This window comes from Palaemon carinicauda, chromosome 2, assembly GCF_036898095.1.
Source record: "Palaemon carinicauda isolate YSFRI2023 chromosome 2, ASM3689809v2, whole genome shotgun sequence".
Taxonomy (NCBI): domain Eukaryota; kingdom Metazoa; phylum Arthropoda; class Malacostraca; order Decapoda; family Palaemonidae; genus Palaemon; species Palaemon carinicauda.
The window spans coordinates 49,763,083-49,783,814 of NC_090726.1; the positions used below are offsets into that span (position 1 = coordinate 49,763,083).

The following is a 20,732-nucleotide window of genomic DNA, read 5'->3' on the forward strand; positions in this document are numbered from 1 at the left end:
GCGATACGCAAACCTTTTCACCACGTTAAGGTATCCTCACTCAGAAAGGTGTATAAATATCATCATCATCATCATTTCAGCCTTCAAAAGTCCTTCGTTGGATGTAGTCCTTCCCCAGGTTTCCCCACAGACTTCTATCGCATGCTATTCTGTGCCACTGTTCCTTATGTTGGTCTAAGTCATCTCGCCAGCGGGTTTTTTGTCTTCGTCGGTTTCTTGTGTATCCTCGGGGTGTCCAGAAGGTTGTTCGTGATGTCCATCAGTTGTCTGTCATCCTGGCAATGTGCCCTGCCCAGTTCCATTTGAGCTTGCTAATGGTTTCAAGGATATCCATTACTTTAGTTTTTTGACGTATCCATTTAGCTAAATGGATATAAATATACACTCATGCAAATTACTCTATCTGTATACAAGAGTGTATAACGTTACCACAGCTTTAGACTTGCTACTAAACAGAACTGATTATGATGTAGTATGTAAAATTGTACATGATCTTCTTTCTTTGTCTTGAATGTAACATTATTGTAATGTGTAAATTTGTAAGTACAGGAACTTGTTGATGGCGTATAGTTAAATTTGTTTTGTTTTTTAGTTTGAGTACAATATATGTGCCATTGAAATTCTTTTAGTCTGTATAAGAGATTGTACAAAATCTATCGTATTTAATTTTGTAATTTGGACCAAATGTTCTTTTGTAAAATTCGGATTATTTTGTATTGTACATACATACATACATACATATACCAAGGCACTTCCCCCAATTTTGGGGGGTAGCCGACATCAACAAATGAAACAAAAAAAAAAAAAAAAAAAAAAAGGGGGACCTCTACCCTCTACGTTCCTCCAGCCTGACAAGGGACTCAACCGAGTTCAGCTGGTACTGCTAGGGTGCTTGTGGTCAATAAAAATATCTATCTATCTATCTATCTACGATATATCCTTGCCCCTTTACATGATTTCGTTCTTGATATACACCAGTAAGTTGCGACTGCAAAACAAAACAAAACAAAAACAAAAATATATCAGGGGAAACTTGTATCAATTAAGGCAAACCACACATCAGGTTTTTGCTTCTGCAACTTTCTCATGCATATGATCGCCTTGTTTTGCTTTGTACAAAATGCGTTGCTGTGTTTGTTTATGCTAAAAGGAGAAGGAAGTTTTAATTTAATGCCATTGCTTTGGGGAGAGAAAAGAAGAGGAGGGATTTTTTGCTGGGTGAGTCTGGGATTGGCAGTAATATGTAGTTCGTTACCTCCGGCAACGATGTTGAAAGGAGGTTATGTTTTTGCCTCTGTTTGTGTTGTAGGTGAGTCTGGGAGTGGCAGTATCATGTAGATCATTACCTCTGGCAACGAAGTTGGAAGGAGGTTATATGTTTCCGCCTCTGTTTGTGTTGTAGGTGAGTCTGGGAGTATCAGCAATATGTAGTTCATTACCTCTGGCAACGAAGTTGGAAGGAGTTTATGTTTTTCGCCTCTGTTTGTGTGTTTGTTTGTGTGGTAGGTGAGTCTGGGAGTGGCAGTATCATGTAGATCATTACCTCTGGCAACGAAGTTGGAAGGAGGTTATGTTTCCGCCTCTGTTTGTGTTGTAGGTGAGTCTGGGAGTGGCAGTATTATGTAGTTCATTACCTCTTGCAACGAAGTAGGAAGGAGGTTATGTTTTCGCCCCTGTTTGTGTTTGTTTGTGTTGTAGGTGAGTCTGGGAGTGTCAGTAATATGTAGTTCATTACCTCTGGCAACGAAGCTGGAAGGAGGTTATGTTTTCGACCCTGTTTGTGTGTGTCTGTGTTTGTTTGTGAACAGCTTTCTGACCACAATTTTAATCGTAGAGTAATGAAACTTGCAGGGATTAGCTGTTATGTAATAAGCTGGAAATTATTAAATTTTGAAAGGTCAAGGTCAAAGGTTACGGTCACGAAAAATGTCCAATTCACGTAATCAGCCATAAGTTTAGACATCGTTGTCACAGACACTTCAAACTTGGTTCATATTTGAGTGTATGAAAATCCACGCCAATTGATACATGTTAAGTTTAAAGGTCAAGGTCGAGAAATAAGCTGCAGCAGTGGAGGTCTGCGCTCTACTGAGTGCCCTTCTATTTCAGTGGTTTATATGTTTGTATCTTTTTTTTAAGCAAGTGTTTTGAGTTTCTTTTTACTGTCTTTGTAAAATTTTTACTTTGGCAAACGTTTATATTTGATAATTCAATATTTAGAGCTTCATTTGGGTAAGGTTTTTTCAGATACACTCAGAAACCGCAATTTTAATCAAAAATTCTCCTTAAAAATATACTGTTCTCAGCCGTATTTCAGTAAAATACAGGTGACCGTTATTTCTACCCTACTTGTTATTTTATGGGTTGGTGACCGTAATATCACACCTTAACGTCAATATAAACGTTTTTAAAACGGTAAATGCCTGGCAACATTTATTCCAGGATTTTTACAGTTTTTATGGTAAATTTCAAAAAGTGTAGGCCTACTCTTTCTGTAGGCCTCAGTTTTTGCTTTATATTTCCATGGATTTTAGAATGACACCAGTCATCTGGCAACATCTATTCCAGGATTTTTACCGTTTTTATGGCAAATTTCAAACAGTGTAAGCCTACTCTTTCTGTAGGCCTCGGTTTTTGCTTTATATTTCCATGGATTTTAGAATGACACCAGTCATCTGGCAACATCTATTCCAGGATTTTTACCGTTTTTATGGCAAATTTCAAACAGTGTAAGCCTACTCTTTCTGTAGGCCTCGGTTTTTGCTTTATATTTCCATGGATTTTAGAATGACACCAGTCATCTGGCAACATCTATTCCAGGATTTTTACCGTTTTTATGGTAAATTTCAAACAGTGTAAGCCTACTCTTTCTGTAGGCCTCGGTTTTTGCTTTATATTTCCATGGATTTTAGAATGACACCAGTCATCTGGCAACATCTATTCCAGGATTTTTACCGTTTTTATGGTAAATTTCAAACAGTGTAAGCCTACTCTTTCTGTAGGCCTCGGTTTTTGCTTTATATTTCCATGGATTTTAGAATGACACCAGTCATCTGGCAACATCTATTCCAGGATTTTTACCGTTTTTATGGCAAATTTCAAACAGTGTAGGCCTACTCTTTCTGTAGGCCTCGGTTTTTTGCTTTGTATTTCCATGAATATTGAAATAACGCCAGTCATCAAGAAATCTCAATTATAAATAAGGTTTATACTTCTTACAATTCAAGGTTTTGACAAGATTTTTACCTTTTTATGGTAAATTTCTAACAGTGTAGGCCTCGGTTTTTTGCTTTATATTTCCATGAATATTAAAATAACGCCAGTCATCAAGAAATCTCAATTATAAATAAGGTTTATACTTCTTACAATTCAAGGTTTTGACAAGATTTTTACCTTTTTATGGTAAATTTCTAACAGTGTAGGCCTCGGTTTTTTGCTTTATATTTCCATGAATATTAAAATAACGCCAGTCATCAAGAAATCTCAATTATAAATAAGGTTTATACTTCTTACAATTCAAGGTTTTGACAGTATCACGTGACCCTGGTTTACATACATACATACATATACCAAAGGCACTTCCCCCAATTTTGGGGGGTAGCCGACATCAACAAGAAACACAACAAAAACAAAAACCTGGTTTAGTATGACGCAAATTCCAGCAATAAAATGAAATCAAACATGTGGGACACACGCCAAAAGCTCCTTAGTGAACGTAAAGAAAAAAAAAAATATTCTTGCCGCAGTATGACGTTTCTATGTTGCATGTTGCATGTCGGTGTGTTTATTCAACTTTTATCATTAACTGCGTGACCTTTATTAACCGCCAACGAATTTAGAAGGAGGTTTTGTTTTACCCCTTGTTTGTGTATGTGTTTGTTTGTGAACAGCCTCCTGGCTACAATTTTAATCGTAGAATAATGAAACGTGCAGGGATTAATTGTTATGCAAAAAGCTGGCAATAATTACATTTTGGAAGGTCAAGGTCAAAGGTCGAGCAAAAGGTCAAGAGATAAGCTGCTGCTGCGGCGGAGGTCTGCGCTCTACTAAGTGCCCCTCTATAGTCAATTCTTTTTAGTGAGGCAGATTTGCACCGACTCGCAGCGGTGCCCTTTTAGCTCGTAAAAATTTCCTGATCGCTGATTGGTTAGACAAGATCATTCTAACCAATCAGATAGCAGGAAACTTTCCCGAGCTAAAAGGGCAGCGCTCCGAGTCAGTGCAAATGCGCCTCATTAAAAGAAATTGAGTATAGTTACCTTCGCCAACCTTGTTGCGAAGGTTGTGTTTTGATAGGCGTGTATTTGTTTGTATGTCTGTTTGTGTGTTTCTGATTCGCATAACTCAAAAACTATTTGACCGAATCTCGTGAAATTTGGTGGGATGATTGTTCATGATCCAAGGACAATTTGATTAGATTTTGGGAGTGATTGGGTCATTCATTCATCTATATATATATATATATATATATATATATATATATATATATATATATATATATATATATATATATATATATATATATATATTCAAATAAGCCATATATATTTTGATATATTAATGTCTGGATTCTCTTAACGACCTCGGGATCAGAGCCCCAGGCGAAATCTCACAAAGACAAGAGCTTGGCTCCGGCCGGGAATCGAACCCTGGTCGGCAAGCTTATATAGACAGTGACTAACCCATTCGGCCGAATGGGTTAGTCACTGTCTATATAAGCTTGCCGACCAGGGTTCGATTCCCGGCCGGAGCCAAGCTCTTGTCTTTGTGAGATTTCGCCTGGGGCTCTGATCCCGAGGTCGTTAAGAGAATCCAGACATTAATATATCAAAATATATATGGCTTATTTGAATATGAAAAACACGTAAAAAATGTGCAAAATTTATCATATATATATATATATATATATATATATATATATATATATATATATATATGAATATTATATATATATATATATATATATATATATATATATATACATATATATATGAATATTATATATATATATATATATATATATATATATATATATATATATATATATATATATAGCCAGACACTTGCTTTTCTGTTATATAGGGAATAATATTGTTATTATTATTATTAGAATTACTATTATTATTATTATTATTATTGTTATTATTATTATTATTATTATTATTGATATTATTATCATTATTATTTCCTCATAGAACTTAATATATATCCTGAAATCCAGGATAATACTTTCATAAGCCTTCAACTAATTCCCTGTCCCATCCTACAGGAGTGCCCGAATTTGACCTCGTCCAAGCTTCTGAAGGATACCATGGCTTGGTCTCCGAGGATGACACAGTCGTGGAGCTACAGCCAGCTATCCGTGCCACTCCTGATGTCTGCTCCTATAGGATTGTGAACAAACACCATGGAGAAGCACCTTTTGTGGTAAGTTCTTCAATGTTGTTATTGTTATTATTATTATTATTATTATTGTTATTATTATTATTATTATTATTATTATTATCATTATTATTTTATTAATATTATTATTTTTATCATTTATTATTATTATTATTATTATTGATATTATTATTATTATTATTATTTATATTGTTATTATTATTATTATTATTATTATTATTATTTTTATTTTTATTAATATTATCATCTTTATTATCATTTATTATTATTATTATTATTATTATTATTATTATTATTATTGATATTATTGTTATTATTATTACTAATATTGTTATTATTATTATCATTATTATTATTATTGTTATTATTATTATTATTATTATTATTTTTTTTTATTATTGTTATTTTATTATCATTTATTATTATTTATCTTTATTATTATTATTATCATTATTATTATTATTATTATTATTATTATTATAACAGTAGTCATAGAGTAAAGAACACAATCAGGAAGGTAGAAATAATTTCCAGCAGTTAATTGTCAACAAAATGTTTGCAAGAGGATTTCTTACCAAGTTATTTTTATTATTATTATTATTATTATTATTATTATTATTATTATTATTATTATTATTATTATTATTATTATTATTATTATTATTATAGTTGTTCCTCTAATCAAATCTTGATCCCATATGTAAATATAAACTGTAAAAACATTCAAAAGATTTTTACATTTTTTTTTACCTGTGTGGCCCTTCAAATCTACTTAAAGATAATTTCACATAAGTGTTTTTTCACGTTTATTGAGATCATATATTTCTATTGCTCAATTTAATTTATAAAAGTCCATCAAATTTGCCGACTTGTGTTCGAGTCCCGCTCAAACTCGTTAGTTTCTTTGGTCGCTGCAACCTTACCATCCTTGTGAGCTAAGAAGGGTGGGGTTTGGGGGGAGCCTATAGGTATATCGGAGCTTTTGAAGAATAGCGGTCCCACAACCCTTTTGAAAAATAGGGTCCCAGTTTGGGCCTTTTGAGTATCAAAGGTCCCAGTTGGGACCCGGTGAATATAACAAGGAAAATGAAACAACTATGAATGAAAAGATTCTTTATTTTGTGAATAAAAAATACATAAACATAAAATATTTATCAAATTAAAAAGTATGGAGAATTAAAAGCAACAGTTTATTGGGAGTCTTTGTATATCGGCGTCCAGTTCCTCACGCGATTAAAAATAGACATCAACTAACCTAAACTTTCCCCCCTAATCTAACCTATAAGCCCTGTCCTTGCCTACTTACTTAACGGGGCTCCTGCGACCCCCCTTACACTACCGTATTCTAAGATAGACATAATCATACATACAGGTGGCCGCTATCATACATACACCATGTTTATTGTATACAAAATTAAGTCAGTTGAAATTAATTGCACAAATATTATTTTGAAATTTCAAAACAAAAAGAATCAAATAGGTTAGGTTAGGTTGACAACCAATCATGTTGTTGCTTGATTTCCTCGGAGGTTGTTCTTCCCTAAATCCGTTTTTAACAATGCGGGTCCCAGTTTTAACCTTTTGAAGAATAAAGGTCCCAGGTTCGTAAAGGACCGTTATTCTTCAAAAGCTCCGGTGTATCTGCCGAGTCATCAGAAGCCGTTGGTCCTAGCTTGGGTAGAGAGGGAGCTTGGGGGCGGATCATATGTTTATGTGGTCAGTCTCTCGGGCATTCTACTGCTTGATAGGCCAATATCACTGTCCTTTGCCTCTGTCATTTATGAGCGTCCTTTAAACCTCTAAACCAGAGTCTTTGGTATTCTCTCCCAAGTTCCATTATCCCCAGGTTGTAACCTTGCCCCTCATGCTAACAGTTCATCATCTCCCTAACAGATCCAACTGAGAGACCCCGACACTGGGGAAGCCGAGCTGCTGACGAAAAGGCCCCTCAACTGCGAAAAGCGAAAGAACTACAAGTTTGACATCACTGCCGTTTCTTGCTCCGGCATCGAATCTCGCAAGTAGGTTGACATTTCGTTGTTTTTTCACCCATTTGATGCTGTTGTAATTTTTTTTATTCTTACAAAAGCCAATAGTAATTATCGTTTGATCTTTTCAAAAATGGTTAAGATTTCCCTTTCAAGATCTGATTTTTATTAATTTTCTGACCTCTGTATATAAATTAATGTGTTTTTGTGCATATTCTTATGTGTTAGGTGTATGTGGCTACATACACACACACACACACACACACACATATATATATATATATATATATATATATATATATATATATATATATATAATAATGTTTATTACGTTTATGTCCCCTGGCCAAGCCATACCTGACCCTAATTTTAATACGTTCCTTAATACTTCCGTGTTCCCCCCTGCAGCGTCACAGTACACGTGAAAGTCAGTGATGTAAATGAGTACGCCCCAGTGTTCGTGGAGCCATCCTACGTCGTGGGTGTCGACGAGGGACGTCTTTACGAGGAGATCCTCACCCTGCAGGCTGACGACCAGGACTGCTCACCCAAGTACGGGGACATCTGCCGATATGAGCTCATCACGAGGGACCAGGTATGTGATAATAAGCATGAGAGAGAGAGAGAGAGAGAGAGAGAGAGAGAGAGAGAGAGAGAGAGAGAGAGAGAGAGAGTGTCAAACAAAGAAAGGATCTGTGTGCAAAGTTTGACTATTGACAATGAGATCTTGAGATCAGTAACAACATCAATAAAGATGTCATATACAATTCATAACAAAAATTCATAACAAAAAAAAAAGGATATGTGTAAAGTTTGACTGTTGACAATGATATCTTGAGATCAGGAAGAACGTTAAAAAAGATGTCATATACAATCTATAAAGAGAGACTTAACTTAACCTGTTCAACTTAAAAACATTCGCTGTATGTTTGAATTTGAGGAGAGAGGAAAAGAGTTACTATTGGAAATGATCATAAGGTTAAGCAAAGAAAGGATCAGTGCGTAGTTTGACTATTGATAATGAGATCTTGAGACCAGTAAGAATGTTAATATATATGTCGTATACAACCCATAAAGAGAAACTTATGTCAGCCTGTTCAGCTTAAAAACATTCGCTGCGAGTTTGAATTTCGGAAGCTAACCATTTTCTTTTTTATTACAGCCATTCAGCATCGACAGCGAAGGAGTTGTCCGCAACACCGAGCCTCTTGACTATGAGAAGTCCCACAACCACATACTCTCCGTGGTCGCTTATGACTGCGGGATGAAACGATCACAGCCTGTCATGGTCACCATAAAAGTGAATCGTGTTTGTCATCTTGGATGGAAAGGTTAGTCTTGTTGTTTTCTTTATTAAATAATCCTTTAATTTGCTTCAATGTATTTCAATTTTGAAAAGACAGACAGTATTATATTTGCTAGTTTGTAATCTGTCAAAATAAACCCCATTTTGTATTTTTTATTGGATTATTAATGCAGTGAATATATTCTCACTGCAGTACCATACATAGATAAGTTTGCAACTTGAAGATTTTATTACTATGGTACCTCTGCAGGTCATTTTAATTGTATATTCAGAAAAACACATCAATGCATAAGGAAATCCCAATCTTTTTTAACCCCCTCAAACTTATAAACAGGAATCAGCGAACAGATTGAATACTCTCCTGGCTCTGGTCGACAAGAACTGTTTCCCTCTGCCTCTTTGGAGCTATGCAACGTTCCCTGCCGGGTAGAACGCGTCCAGGCTCGCATTGGTCTGACCACAAACCATATTGGAAAGGGATGTGATCGCGACACGTACTCTGTTGCCGCTCAGAGAAAAATGTGCGGTAAGTAGTAGGAAAATTAAACCCATTTTCCAATTTAGCTTCTTTGAAAAATAATTTTCCATTTACCTCACTTGTAAGTCATTATTATTATTAATATTAAAAGGAGGTTATTAACCAGCCCAGTGAGTGTACTTGAAATGCAGAGTTTAATTATTTGTTTTGATAAAAAGTATTAATAATTTGTTTTGATAAAAAATATTAATAATTTGTTTTGATAAAAAATAAGTGATCTTATTGTCTTTAAAAGTCATTTGGGTCCTTAATAATATTATTGTTACTATTATCATTATTTAGTAGGTAACCTAAAACTCTAGTTGAAAAAGTAGGATGTTATAATACCAAGGGCTCCAACAGGGAAAAATAGCCCAATGAGGAAACAAAGTAAAGAAATAAATAAACTACAAAAGAAAATGCTTACAAACGCCAAGTAATTTGCTTTATTGAAGAGCTATATTTTCATATTTTAGGAGCCAGTTCCTCCAGTATCGAACTGCTTCCTGCCCCTGGCGCTGGGAAGGACTGGACAGCAGGATTGCACTCTGACGAAGGCCACGAGGGGGACCTCATCTACGAATTTGAAGGAGATTCCTCTGGCGCTGTCATCCCAGAATCAATCCTAAGTCATAATCTCACCTCCATGTTCACCATCTCCACATGGATGAAACATAAGTCTCATCCTAATGCTGATAAGGTAATATTTCGGTGCTGTTTTGATATGCGATCTCATTTATGGCGTGATGTCAGGAATTCAAAACATACTGAATTTAAAATGGAGTAATTAATCAAGTGTCACTAATTGTGAAACGTATATTTTGTGGACACTTTTGAGTGATTACTCCATTTTTTATTTAGTATATCTTTTGAATTTCTGAGATAACCAAAGATAACCAATATTTTGTCTCTTGGGTGAATAGCTCCATATAGCTTGTAAATTATGTCAATTTAAAGGATTCAACATTATGAAGCTTCATCTGTGGTGGATAATGTGGGAGGGTGGGCTGTGCCACTCTAGCAGTACTAGCCGAACTCGGTTGAGTCCCTTGTCAGGCTAGGAGGAACATAGAGAGGAGATGTCCCCTTTTTTGTTTCATTTGTTTGATGTCGGCTACCCCCCAAAATTGGGGGAAGTGCCTTGGTATATGTATGTAAAGGAATGAATCTATGGATACTGTAGTCTACCTAATGTCATTTAAAGGGAATTATATAGATCTTCATTTTACTTTATATGGCTATTCTGTTAATTACCATATATTTTTAATTTTTATAAAAATATGTATTTATATACTACATGAAAGTTTATCCAGGTGATAATGATTCCAAATTTCAATGTTATTTACAAATTGTTTTAAATGATTAATGATTTAATCTTTCAATATTTTACTTAGAGTTTACCTTCATTGTATTTCCATGTTATTACTTTTTTAGAATTATTGATACCTCAAGGCCTATTGTGTAAAGCCATAAACTATCTTCCCAAATTCTTTTTTTCATTTGAAAAGGAATAAACGTTTCGATAATGAATAAACGTTTCGATAATGAATAAACGTTTCAATAATGAATAAACGTTTCGATAAGGATTAAACGTTTCGATGAAGAATAAAGCTTTTGATAAGGAATAAACGTTTTTACTGGTGATTTATTGACTGAATTAACTGGCGTTAACATTGTGCTTATAATGTAAAGGCACTGCCGTATAGTTTAATATTTGGCCTTGTTCTTCATCTATAATAGCGTATAGAATAAGGACCTCATGGGTTAATGCAGTACTGCATATGGAAATGGAAGTACTGTTCTAAGAATGTATGTAATTTTCAATGTATTTCCATTCTTTCAGCACACCAAGGAACACATTCTTTGCAATGCAGATGACCACAAGATGAACCGCCATCACATGGCTCTGTTTGTTCGCAACTGCCGCCTCATTCTCCTCCTGAGACGTGATTACACCGAAGCCAACCTGAACACCTTCCAGCCAGCGGAATGGAGATGGAAACTTCCCCAGGTAATGTACATACGCTGTTCGTTATGCCAGGCTTTATCTTTACCTTGAATAACACAAAATGGAGTTCTGTACAACTTTACAAAACCTCTTCCTTCTTCATAAGACAGCTTAAATTGGGTTTATTATTATTATAACTTGTTAAGCTACAACCCTAGTTGGAAAATCAGGATGCCATAAGCCCAAGGGGTCCAATCAAGGAAAATACCCCATTGAGGAAATGAAATAAGTAAACAAGTGTGCTTGAATGTACCCTCAAGCAAAATATATATTCAACATTATATAAAAAGTCACATCTTTAAATTCACATATCGCTTGCTTGAAAATTCAAGGTTTGTTCTGCAATGAAAGATGAAAATAGATATGTTACTGTACAGTATAAAAATAAATAGTAATTTGAATATTTGATCATGTTTTAATTTGATTTTTCTCTTGAAGGTTTGCGATAATGAATGGCATCACTATTCCGTTCACGTCAAAATGCCAGAGGTAACCCTATACGTCGACGGGCACATCTTCAGACCCGAGAATGGCGAATCTCCAGAGGTATGTTAATTTATGAATTTAATTTCGTGTGTGGAAATTACTCATCTCAAAATATTTGTGAATTTTCAATTTAAGATACATAACATTCATATTTGGTGAAAAGTTATGGTGATAAGGTATACTCTTCAGTCTCAAAATATTTTTTGAGTTTTCAGTTCAAGATACATTTATACTTGGTGAAAATAAGAGTTATGTTGATAAGGTGTACTCTTCAATCTCACAATATTTTTTAGTTTTCAATTTAAGGTACATAACATTCATACTTGGTTAAAATAGGAAAATAAATACCATTCAATGCCTAATATTTTCTATAGATACTCAACAATGGGTTTTTTAATTTAAGTTGATCAGTTTCTTGAATCAATTTGGTTAGTATGATTACTGTTAGTGTTAATATTAGTATTATCATCAATATTAGTATTATTATTATCATTGAAGATAACTGCTACCTCAGTGCCGTTAATTTTGTAGTTGGAGTTTTTCTCTTCCTCGTATTTTTCTTCTTTCGTCAGTCCTGTGTTCTGCCTATAACTGTGCCATGTTAGTCATTGGTACGAGAGAGCAAAATGTATAGAGAAAATGTATAATTTGATAGATTTTTATCTATGCATTTTTGCTATCCCTTACCGATGACTAACACGGTTAGTGGTAGAATGCAGTATCGACGAAAGAAGAAAAGCACAAGCAATAGAAAAGCTAAACTGCAAAATTATTGCCACTGAGGCAGGGATTATCTTTAATGAAACTTGATTAAAGAGGTCTACTTCCAAAATATTATTTTTATTATTATTATTATTATTATTATTATTATTATTATTATTATTATTATTATTTATACAACTTCAGGTCATTGATGACTGGCCTCTGCACCCAACCCGTGGAATCAACACTTCTATGACTGTTGGAGCATGTTGGCAAGGTAAAGAATTTTTTGTGATCTTGAAATACCTTATACAGTACATCATAGATTGATGTACAGTATTGCTCTACATTTTTTAACAATATGACAGTAAAAGAAATTCCTCCTTTTTTACTGCATACATAATTTTTAATTATCTTTAATATTTTAGCTTAAAAATTCCTGCAGGACTGATTGTTGGCGTTGGCATTTTAATATCTAAATCATCTTATATGAAATACAGAGAAAAAACTCACGGAGGCTGGGTGTTAGTATTTAAATTTTAATAACTAAACCATTATATACGAAATACAAAGAAAACTCATTGAAGCTGATTGTTGGCATTTAAATCTTAATAACTGAATTGTCTTATCATACGAAATGTAGAAAAAAAAAAAAGTTTTAAAGAATGGCAGCTTGATTTGACTATCGTTATTTTGACAGGCTCAGAAAGTGCTATGAAGCATGGCCTCACTGGATACCTGGCTGGCTTGTCCGTATTAGTTGGTGGTCTGGAGTCTCCCCGCGTCCTCTCTTGCCTTACTCGTTGCCAGGAGGCCCTGGATACTCCAGCCATGGAACTCTTGCAGCCTAGCATGGAGCTGCTTACAAACAATGGTGAGTTTAGAGCATTGTGGTGAAACATTCTAAAGGGAAATAAAATAACTTTGTAAAGTTAAGTAAAGTTAAACTAAACATTTAACTTTATAAATTATGGTAGTTTTTATATTTATTTGGTAATGCTTTTTTTATGTTGCCTGGGACATAGTTCTTTCAATATTTCTAATGACAAAAGCTTTCCCCACTGCATTTGATAATGGAAAAGTGGATATTGAATGTATAAGGTTAACAATGATACCACATCAATTAAATATATATCATTTAAAGGTGGTCCTTATCAGGAAAATATGAATAATGAAATAAATTCCAAAAATAGTTCTTATCATAAATGCTTACTTAATGGGTTTTCATTGGTCATTATAGTAATTGCATTTTCCTAAATGACTGAAAAATACCCATTTTCAAATTTTTGTCATTTTTATGATTTTGGTAACATCTTAAATCATATGTTTTGCCTTGCTGTTTCAGAGATGACTCAGATTACAATTGAAGGGAACAACGTCACAAATTTGGAAACGCTGATTCGTCGAGTTGCTTACGTGAATGGCCGAGACTTCCCAACCCCAGGACGCCGCCCAGTTTCTGTGATCACTAACATCTTGTAAGGGCATCATAATTGTTCTTTAAGGAATTTTTTTATATTTTTGTATAAAAGTTTTATTTGGATTACAAGTAATTATAATGCAGTATTTCACATGGCTGTAACATTTATTTTAGAGACTGGTAAGATAACTTTTGACATATTGTAAGATAACTATTGACATTTAGTAAGATAACTATTGACATTATTATGAAGTTGTTGATAAAATTGATCAACATTGTATGATAATTATCCCCTTTTCCACAGATGTGACTCTGGAAAGGCTCTAAAAGTTGCCACAGCTCAGAGTTTTGTTGTCGTGATGCAGCCACACCAGCCCAGCATCGAGCTAAACGGCACTACAAACTTTGCTGAAGAATACGAAAGCTTCAGACAGGGCCTTCGAGTATTCCCTGATATTGGAGTGTACCTTTCAGCAGCAGCAGAAGAAGCCACAGCACCTACTCCTGGTGGCCAGTTGGATGAATGTGTGGTATCAGTGTACCCACCTCTTAACCCTGATCACGAAACATTAGTCCTTCCTGACAATCTCATTGCTGAATTGGGCTTGGCAGCATCTGTCACCAGGCAAGGGGCTACCATCTCCGGAGCTCACACTACTCACCACTATCAGTCTATTCTTCGTCAGATTCACTATGCCAACCGAAAACCTGCATATTACTTGAACAGAGCATTCAAGCTGTCGTGCAGCGAACTTGGAGGAAGATTCACAAGCAATGAATATGTTCAGACTGTAAGTTGTTTCTCTCTGTTTTATGTCATCTTTACTATGTGGCACACGTTACTTTTTGAAGGTACATACCTAAATTTATTAACTGTACACATCACACAATATTTCAGGCTACAGTAGTTTATAATTTAGTACTTTACTCAAATTCCTATAAAAGTAAAACGAAAGGAAATACTATGTTGCAACTTTTGCACAACATTTCAGTCTACAGTAATCTCTAATTTAGTATTTTACTCAAATTACTATCAAAGTAAAACGAAAAGAAAAACTGTTGTAACTTCAAATTTACGTGTACAAACAATCAAACACTAAAAAGAATGAATTCCGTTTTTTTTTCCCAAGTATTTTATGAAATTATAAACCGTCTTTACAGGTGACGGTTATCCATCCCCAGCTCAGTGTTGATAAGGGAATTGGTGTTATTGGTGGCCCACTTGGCGCAGCTGCTGTGCACAGCGACGAACATCAGCATCAGTCTACATTGAATGAGCCTGCAGAAGCACAAGTTTCCCATCACAATCCCCCTCCAATTCCAGCCCATGCTAAACTTTCTGGCCACCACGTAGAGCTCAAACCTGCCCACACAGTTAATGATGTTTATTTCACCTCTAATGTGATGGAAGGAGTGGCAGTTAACAGTGCAGGTAATAGATCAATATGTCTTGATTTTTCTTGACTTGTGCTCTTGCCTTAAGCTGCAGCGTTCAGTGGAACAATAGTAGTAGTATTAGATACAGCAAAGTTTATATTCTGTAGGTATTTTTTAGAAAACATGGTACAGTATATTGATGTTTTCTGTAGAAGACTGATTATTTTGTATGTACGGTAGTCACATCATTTTGCCCCTTTTTATCAAGCTAAATTTAGTACAACCATAAAAGTAGTAATTGGAAATTGCAAAACACTTCTGTTATGAGTCAGAAGTATAATGGTCTGAATTATTTATCTTAATATAAAACCATGAGATTACATTTACTATTTCTGTTGTCAGCAGCTCCTGCTGACACACTACAAGATGAAAAGCCTCATAGTGAGTAGGTAGAACAATGCCTCATTGGTGGTTACATCACTATCTGTGTCATCAGGTGTGCTGTTGTTTGGCAGACGGACCGTCAAAAAGCGTGGCCATACTTGGGAGTTATCGAGTCCATGTAACTTGAGGATTGCTAGTTTTCTTAAGAGGCATCTTAGCAGAGTTAATGATTAGCTAATTGACCACATGGTAGATAGAACATGGATTCAAATAATGTACATGTCTAATTTTTCTCCTATCAAAAATAAGGGTCTCTCATTTGAGTCAATTGAAGGTAACTACCTTACCAGTTGCCTCTCTAAAATGGATAATGTGTGTGACTAGCGGAAGCACATTAGATTGTTGGCCACATGGGTAGAAAGCTTGTATTTGACTGAAAGAAGACTTGCTGCACTTTAAAAAACATAAAGTGTATGTGGATTGACAAGGGGCCAAAGCTTTGTAGCATGCACACAGGTCTAGATGCGAAATGGTGTGTGTGTGCAGCTTCCTCACTGGTTTAGATGAGACACTAGTAGTGTAGCATACCCACAACTTCAAGGCAAGTGTATTTGCCTTAATAGAGACAATCTTTATGACCAGACGTATTGCCAGTCCCACTGAAATATGACAGATAGACAGCATTTTGCTATTCACATCCCCAAAAAGAGTGGCCGTAAGAGAGTAGCACACGACATTTACCTTGAGATAATGGTTTTTAAAACTGAAATAAGAGTCGCTTGAATTACTGTATCATGACAGTCATTTAGGTGCACATGCTCAGTGCAAACTACGAGAATAGGAGCATTAATTGATACAGATAAAGCTAATGTTATGCAAGTCAGGCTGTAAAAACAACTTGAAAAAACATTGAATCAAGATGGTATGCATAATTATTAGAAAAAGGATGTTCCTTTGTGAGTACAGGTATTCCACAAATGGCAAGCATAGCCATCATGATCAGATAAAGTCAAGAAAGTTATTAGGTAAGTAAAAAAAATTTGGTGGATATATTATGCCATGCTTAAATATCATGACACCTGTAGTTAAATGTTGAGGGATAAATCCTCGTATCTCCCAACCATTTGATTTGATTTTGCAATCTGAATTAAGTTCACCAGAAACAGGTGCTTTGATAAGTCCGACACTAAGCATTTCTGAAAAATAAAGAGTTTAATTACAAATTGTGACTACAGTGCCGACGTTTGAACAAAATATCGAGGGTGAATCCAGTTCTCATCAACATAATATGAAGCTCGAAGTATAGTACAGTATAAGAAGAGACTGGCAAGCATAACACATAATGTAGGACGTATGATTATAGAAAATACCAAAGTACACTGCACCACACCTCACTAACAAAAGCAACTTGCAAAGGGAAACAATTAAAACCACGAAGTGAAGGTTATCAACAATTCTTGAAAGATGGAAAATGTTTGTTTTAACAAGGCACTTATAGTACAGTACTTCAAGCTGGAGAGAAACGTTCATCAAAGAGTATACTGTATATGGAGCAAATAAAGCTGTAGAGAAAGTATTGAAAGAATAGTGCTTCTTAACAGTGAGATTAAATGAAGTACTGTATAGTTGAAATTATATGAAAACATAATTGAATAGAAAATCATGATAAACAAGCAAAATACAGGAACAAGGATTACAAGATGATTATACTATGTGGGATGTACAGAGAGGAAATCCATCATCAATATGGTTGCTGTTCTACCTATTTTGATAATAGACTAGGTGTGGGCCCTCTTTTTATTTTGGAGTGTGTCTGAAGGAGCTACTGACTGAAAGAAAGACAGAGAGAAACTGATGGACTGTGATAAAACAGTTTAGTCACATATTACACTAATAATTGATCAGAAAGTACTTTGTACAGAATATTTAGTTTGAATATATTTTGTACAATTACTATCCTTTTAAAATACCCCTTTATTACTCAGGTAAGTTATTCCTTCTGTAGGTTCCATAGTAATAAGCCAGAATCTTTATATTTGAGCTTATTCCAGTAAAGGGGGTGATGTTTAAAGAAGGCATTGCATTTGACGTTTCTATATTGGTTGTAGTTGCTTAACTGACGTGAAGCTTAGATTTCAAGCCATTTATTTTGGAAATCAAGAATTAGTCATTTAATAATGCACGTCTTCAGTTTATTTAGGGACATTGAATAATTTTAATTAAACTTTCTCTCTATTTAAATCAGTATCAAACTTTTTGAAGCCAGAAGAAAGTAACTTTAAAGGTCTCTGTAGAAGAGGAGTATGATGAAGTTGAAAGGCAAAGTTGACATGTTAGACTTCTTTCTACATACAGAAGGTCCCCGACTTACAAGTTTATTGATTCTCAGAATCTGTTAGTAAGTCGAATGTTATTAAATTGTGGCCTAGGGCAGTCCCAACCTGAATCCCATGCCGATGACCACCAGCTACAAAATTCAGCAAATAGTTGGGTTTCATATGAAATAGATATCCGGTTATTACAAACGTCGTTTTGCTTACTGTATTAAATGATAAAGCATTGTTTTGATTACAGTATTTCTTTATCTTATCTATGTGATTTTCAGTTGGATTTACGTTTGTAAGTTTGGGGACCTTCTGTACTGTACACTATTGGAAATTGCAGCTTCCGACTACTGTATCCCTTGTTAGGAAGCGTTTAAAAGTGCAGTCTAACCAAGACAGTTTTTGAGGCACTGGTGTGACAAGAGTAATATTTAAGGAACATTTTTAGAATGGAAATGTATTTGTCTGTTTTTCTGTGCATTAGGAGTTTCATTATTGGTTGATAGTGTCAGTAAAATTATACGTAATAGGTAACTCTTAACCGTACTGCCTGTTGTTCTGCAGCCCTCATTATTTTTCTTTCGCCAAAACTCACTCTCCTTAACGTTTTAGTGCACCATTTTTTTTTTATAGATATAATAGATATGGAATTAAACTTTGAATGATTTCAGATGAATGCAAACATGAGATTAATTTCAGCATATGATATTGTGACTGTTTCTACCATAAGAGACAGTAATTATAATAGTTGTATGGTATAGACAGTATTAATAGGCACTGATAAACTGCCTCACTTATGGCCAACAGACATGTATGGGGGCAGTAGGACACAGGCTGCTGTTCTTGCCGCGGGTGAGATTTTGCTCGGAATCGAACACCACAAGCATCTCTTTAGGAGTCTCACTGTATAGATAAGGATTGAATCCAAGAGTAATTTGAAGTACCATGAAATATAAATATCTTGGTACAGTAGTTATGAATTCAACGAGAATGCAAAAATTATAACAAATAATTAATATACTGTACAAGAATGGATTTTAATAAGTCTAGAGCCTTGGATTCTCCTTTATCGATATTAATTTGCACAAGAATCTCAGCTGATTCTTTACTCATGCACCAATAAACACAGTATACCATGCTCAGCTTCGGGTCAGTTCTCTTGCACTCTAAAATGCACATAGTTGTTATTAGAATGTACACTATAGAAGCATCAGAAAAATTAGAATGCATTAGCACAGGTGCAAGATTTATAAGCGTACGAGTAGGACTCTTGTCTTCATGAAAAAGAAGTCGCCTAGCGGCTGCGTAGGAACTATTTTGCATTAAAAAAGCTAGTTCCTTCCACATTACCACATATACAGTATTACAATTTTGCAGTCCCCTTAGAGACTAGTGGCCCAAGATACTCCACTATAGTTTGAAGGAAATATCCATTATGGTATAAAGATTTTTGCATTATTATATATTGTGTTCATGAGTTATTTACAATCATAGCTAAATACAGCTTCATTAGTATATAGAAAAAAAGAGGAAATAATTTGCTTTACATTTGCTTTTACTTGATATACTTAGCAAGATTAAAGTAACTCATCAAAAAGTGAAACTAAAGTTTTCTATCTATTTTTAAGTTATAAAGAGATGTCTGAGGTCAGAATTACTTTAAATGTTAAATTTGACCGAAAATTATAAGGGTTATTAATGATATGATTAGTATTACTAGCCAAGCTACAACCCTAGTTGGAAAAGCAGGGTACTACAAGCCCCAGGGCTCCAATTGGGAAAATAGCTTTGTATGGAAAAGAAATAGGGAGGAAGATGACTAGCCATTGTTTCTTGATATGTATTGCACTGTCAAAGCAAGAAAATACCATCATTATCGGAATGTTTATTGTTGTATTTGGAGTGGAGAATGTTACAATTATAACATTGTAGACATTTTGCAAGTGAATTACAAAGAAAAAGCGCATACAGATGGGAAAGAAGTTGAACAGGGCTTAGGAAAAGATTGTGGCTGTAAAGGAGACCCAGTTAAGATTAAGCTTGTTGTGAGAATTTTTATAAGGCTATACCATCTCTCAATATAGATATAAAAATAGTGAATTAATTGGGGTATTAGAATTTTTTTTCATATAAAACTTCATGCGAGAGGTTTTGTGTACATTACATCAGTTTATGTACAAGTAAAAGTACAGTAACCTACATCAAACTGGATTGATTTTAAGTACAGGGATCCCTTATGTTTTGATGTATCATACTATAAAAATTTGCTCATATCAAGGCCATATCTTCCATATTTGTTCATGGCAGGAGCGTAAATGTGTGCGGTTTATGGAATCTATCGATTATTGAAAATCAATACAGTACAATAATATACTGTACTATGGATACATTTCATCTATTAAGTTCATCTTTTTTCTCTTTATAGATATTTCTTACTCATATTGGCTAAGTGATAATTGTAATACATTTGTTAACAATCAATACAGTACAATAATATACTGTATTATGGATACATTTCATCTATTCATCGTTTTCTCTTTATAGATATTTCTTACTCATATTGTCTTAAGTGATAATTGTAATACATTTATTAACGCATACATGTATATTGATTCTCTTTCAATCTCTAGGTCATGCAGTCACAATCATCATTGTTGTATGCGTTGGCTTCCTCGTCTTCATGGTTGTCCTGGGAGTAATCCGTGTCCGTGCTGCTCACACTCGCCATACTCATGAAGATGTCGCTGATGCTGAAATGGCATGGGATGATTCATCCTTGAACATTACAGTCAACCCAATGGAGGTGAGGCAATTCAG

The 20,732-nt window shown here is 34.7% G+C and overlaps 1 protein-coding gene across 2 annotated transcripts in view; it reads left to right on the forward strand.

Annotated features, from left to right (window-relative positions):
* The window catches only part of Cals (calsyntenin-1), a 161,024-nt gene that overhangs the window by 136,020 nt on the left and 4,272 nt on the right, over nucleotides 1-20,732 (forward strand). For both annotated transcript variants that reach the window (XM_068355801.1, XM_068355808.1), the window contains exons 2-15: nucleotides 5,270-5,427; nucleotides 7,297-7,424; nucleotides 7,800-7,986; nucleotides 8,554-8,722; nucleotides 9,032-9,223; nucleotides 9,691-9,914; nucleotides 11,058-11,225; nucleotides 11,661-11,768; nucleotides 12,615-12,687; nucleotides 13,111-13,284; nucleotides 13,756-13,888; nucleotides 14,135-14,621; nucleotides 14,992-15,262; nucleotides 20,546-20,718. In XM_068355801.1, coding sequence (XP_068211902.1) covers nucleotides 5,270-5,427; nucleotides 7,297-7,424; nucleotides 7,800-7,986; nucleotides 8,554-8,722; nucleotides 9,032-9,223; nucleotides 9,691-9,914; nucleotides 11,058-11,225; nucleotides 11,661-11,768; nucleotides 12,615-12,687; nucleotides 13,111-13,284; nucleotides 13,756-13,888; nucleotides 14,135-14,621; nucleotides 14,992-15,262; nucleotides 20,546-20,718 — 2,645 coding nt within the window. The remainder of the gene's footprint in view (nucleotides 1-5,269; nucleotides 5,428-7,296; nucleotides 7,425-7,799; nucleotides 7,987-8,553; nucleotides 8,723-9,031; nucleotides 9,224-9,690; nucleotides 9,915-11,057; nucleotides 11,226-11,660; nucleotides 11,769-12,614; nucleotides 12,688-13,110; nucleotides 13,285-13,755; nucleotides 13,889-14,134; nucleotides 14,622-14,991; nucleotides 15,263-20,545; nucleotides 20,719-20,732) is intronic.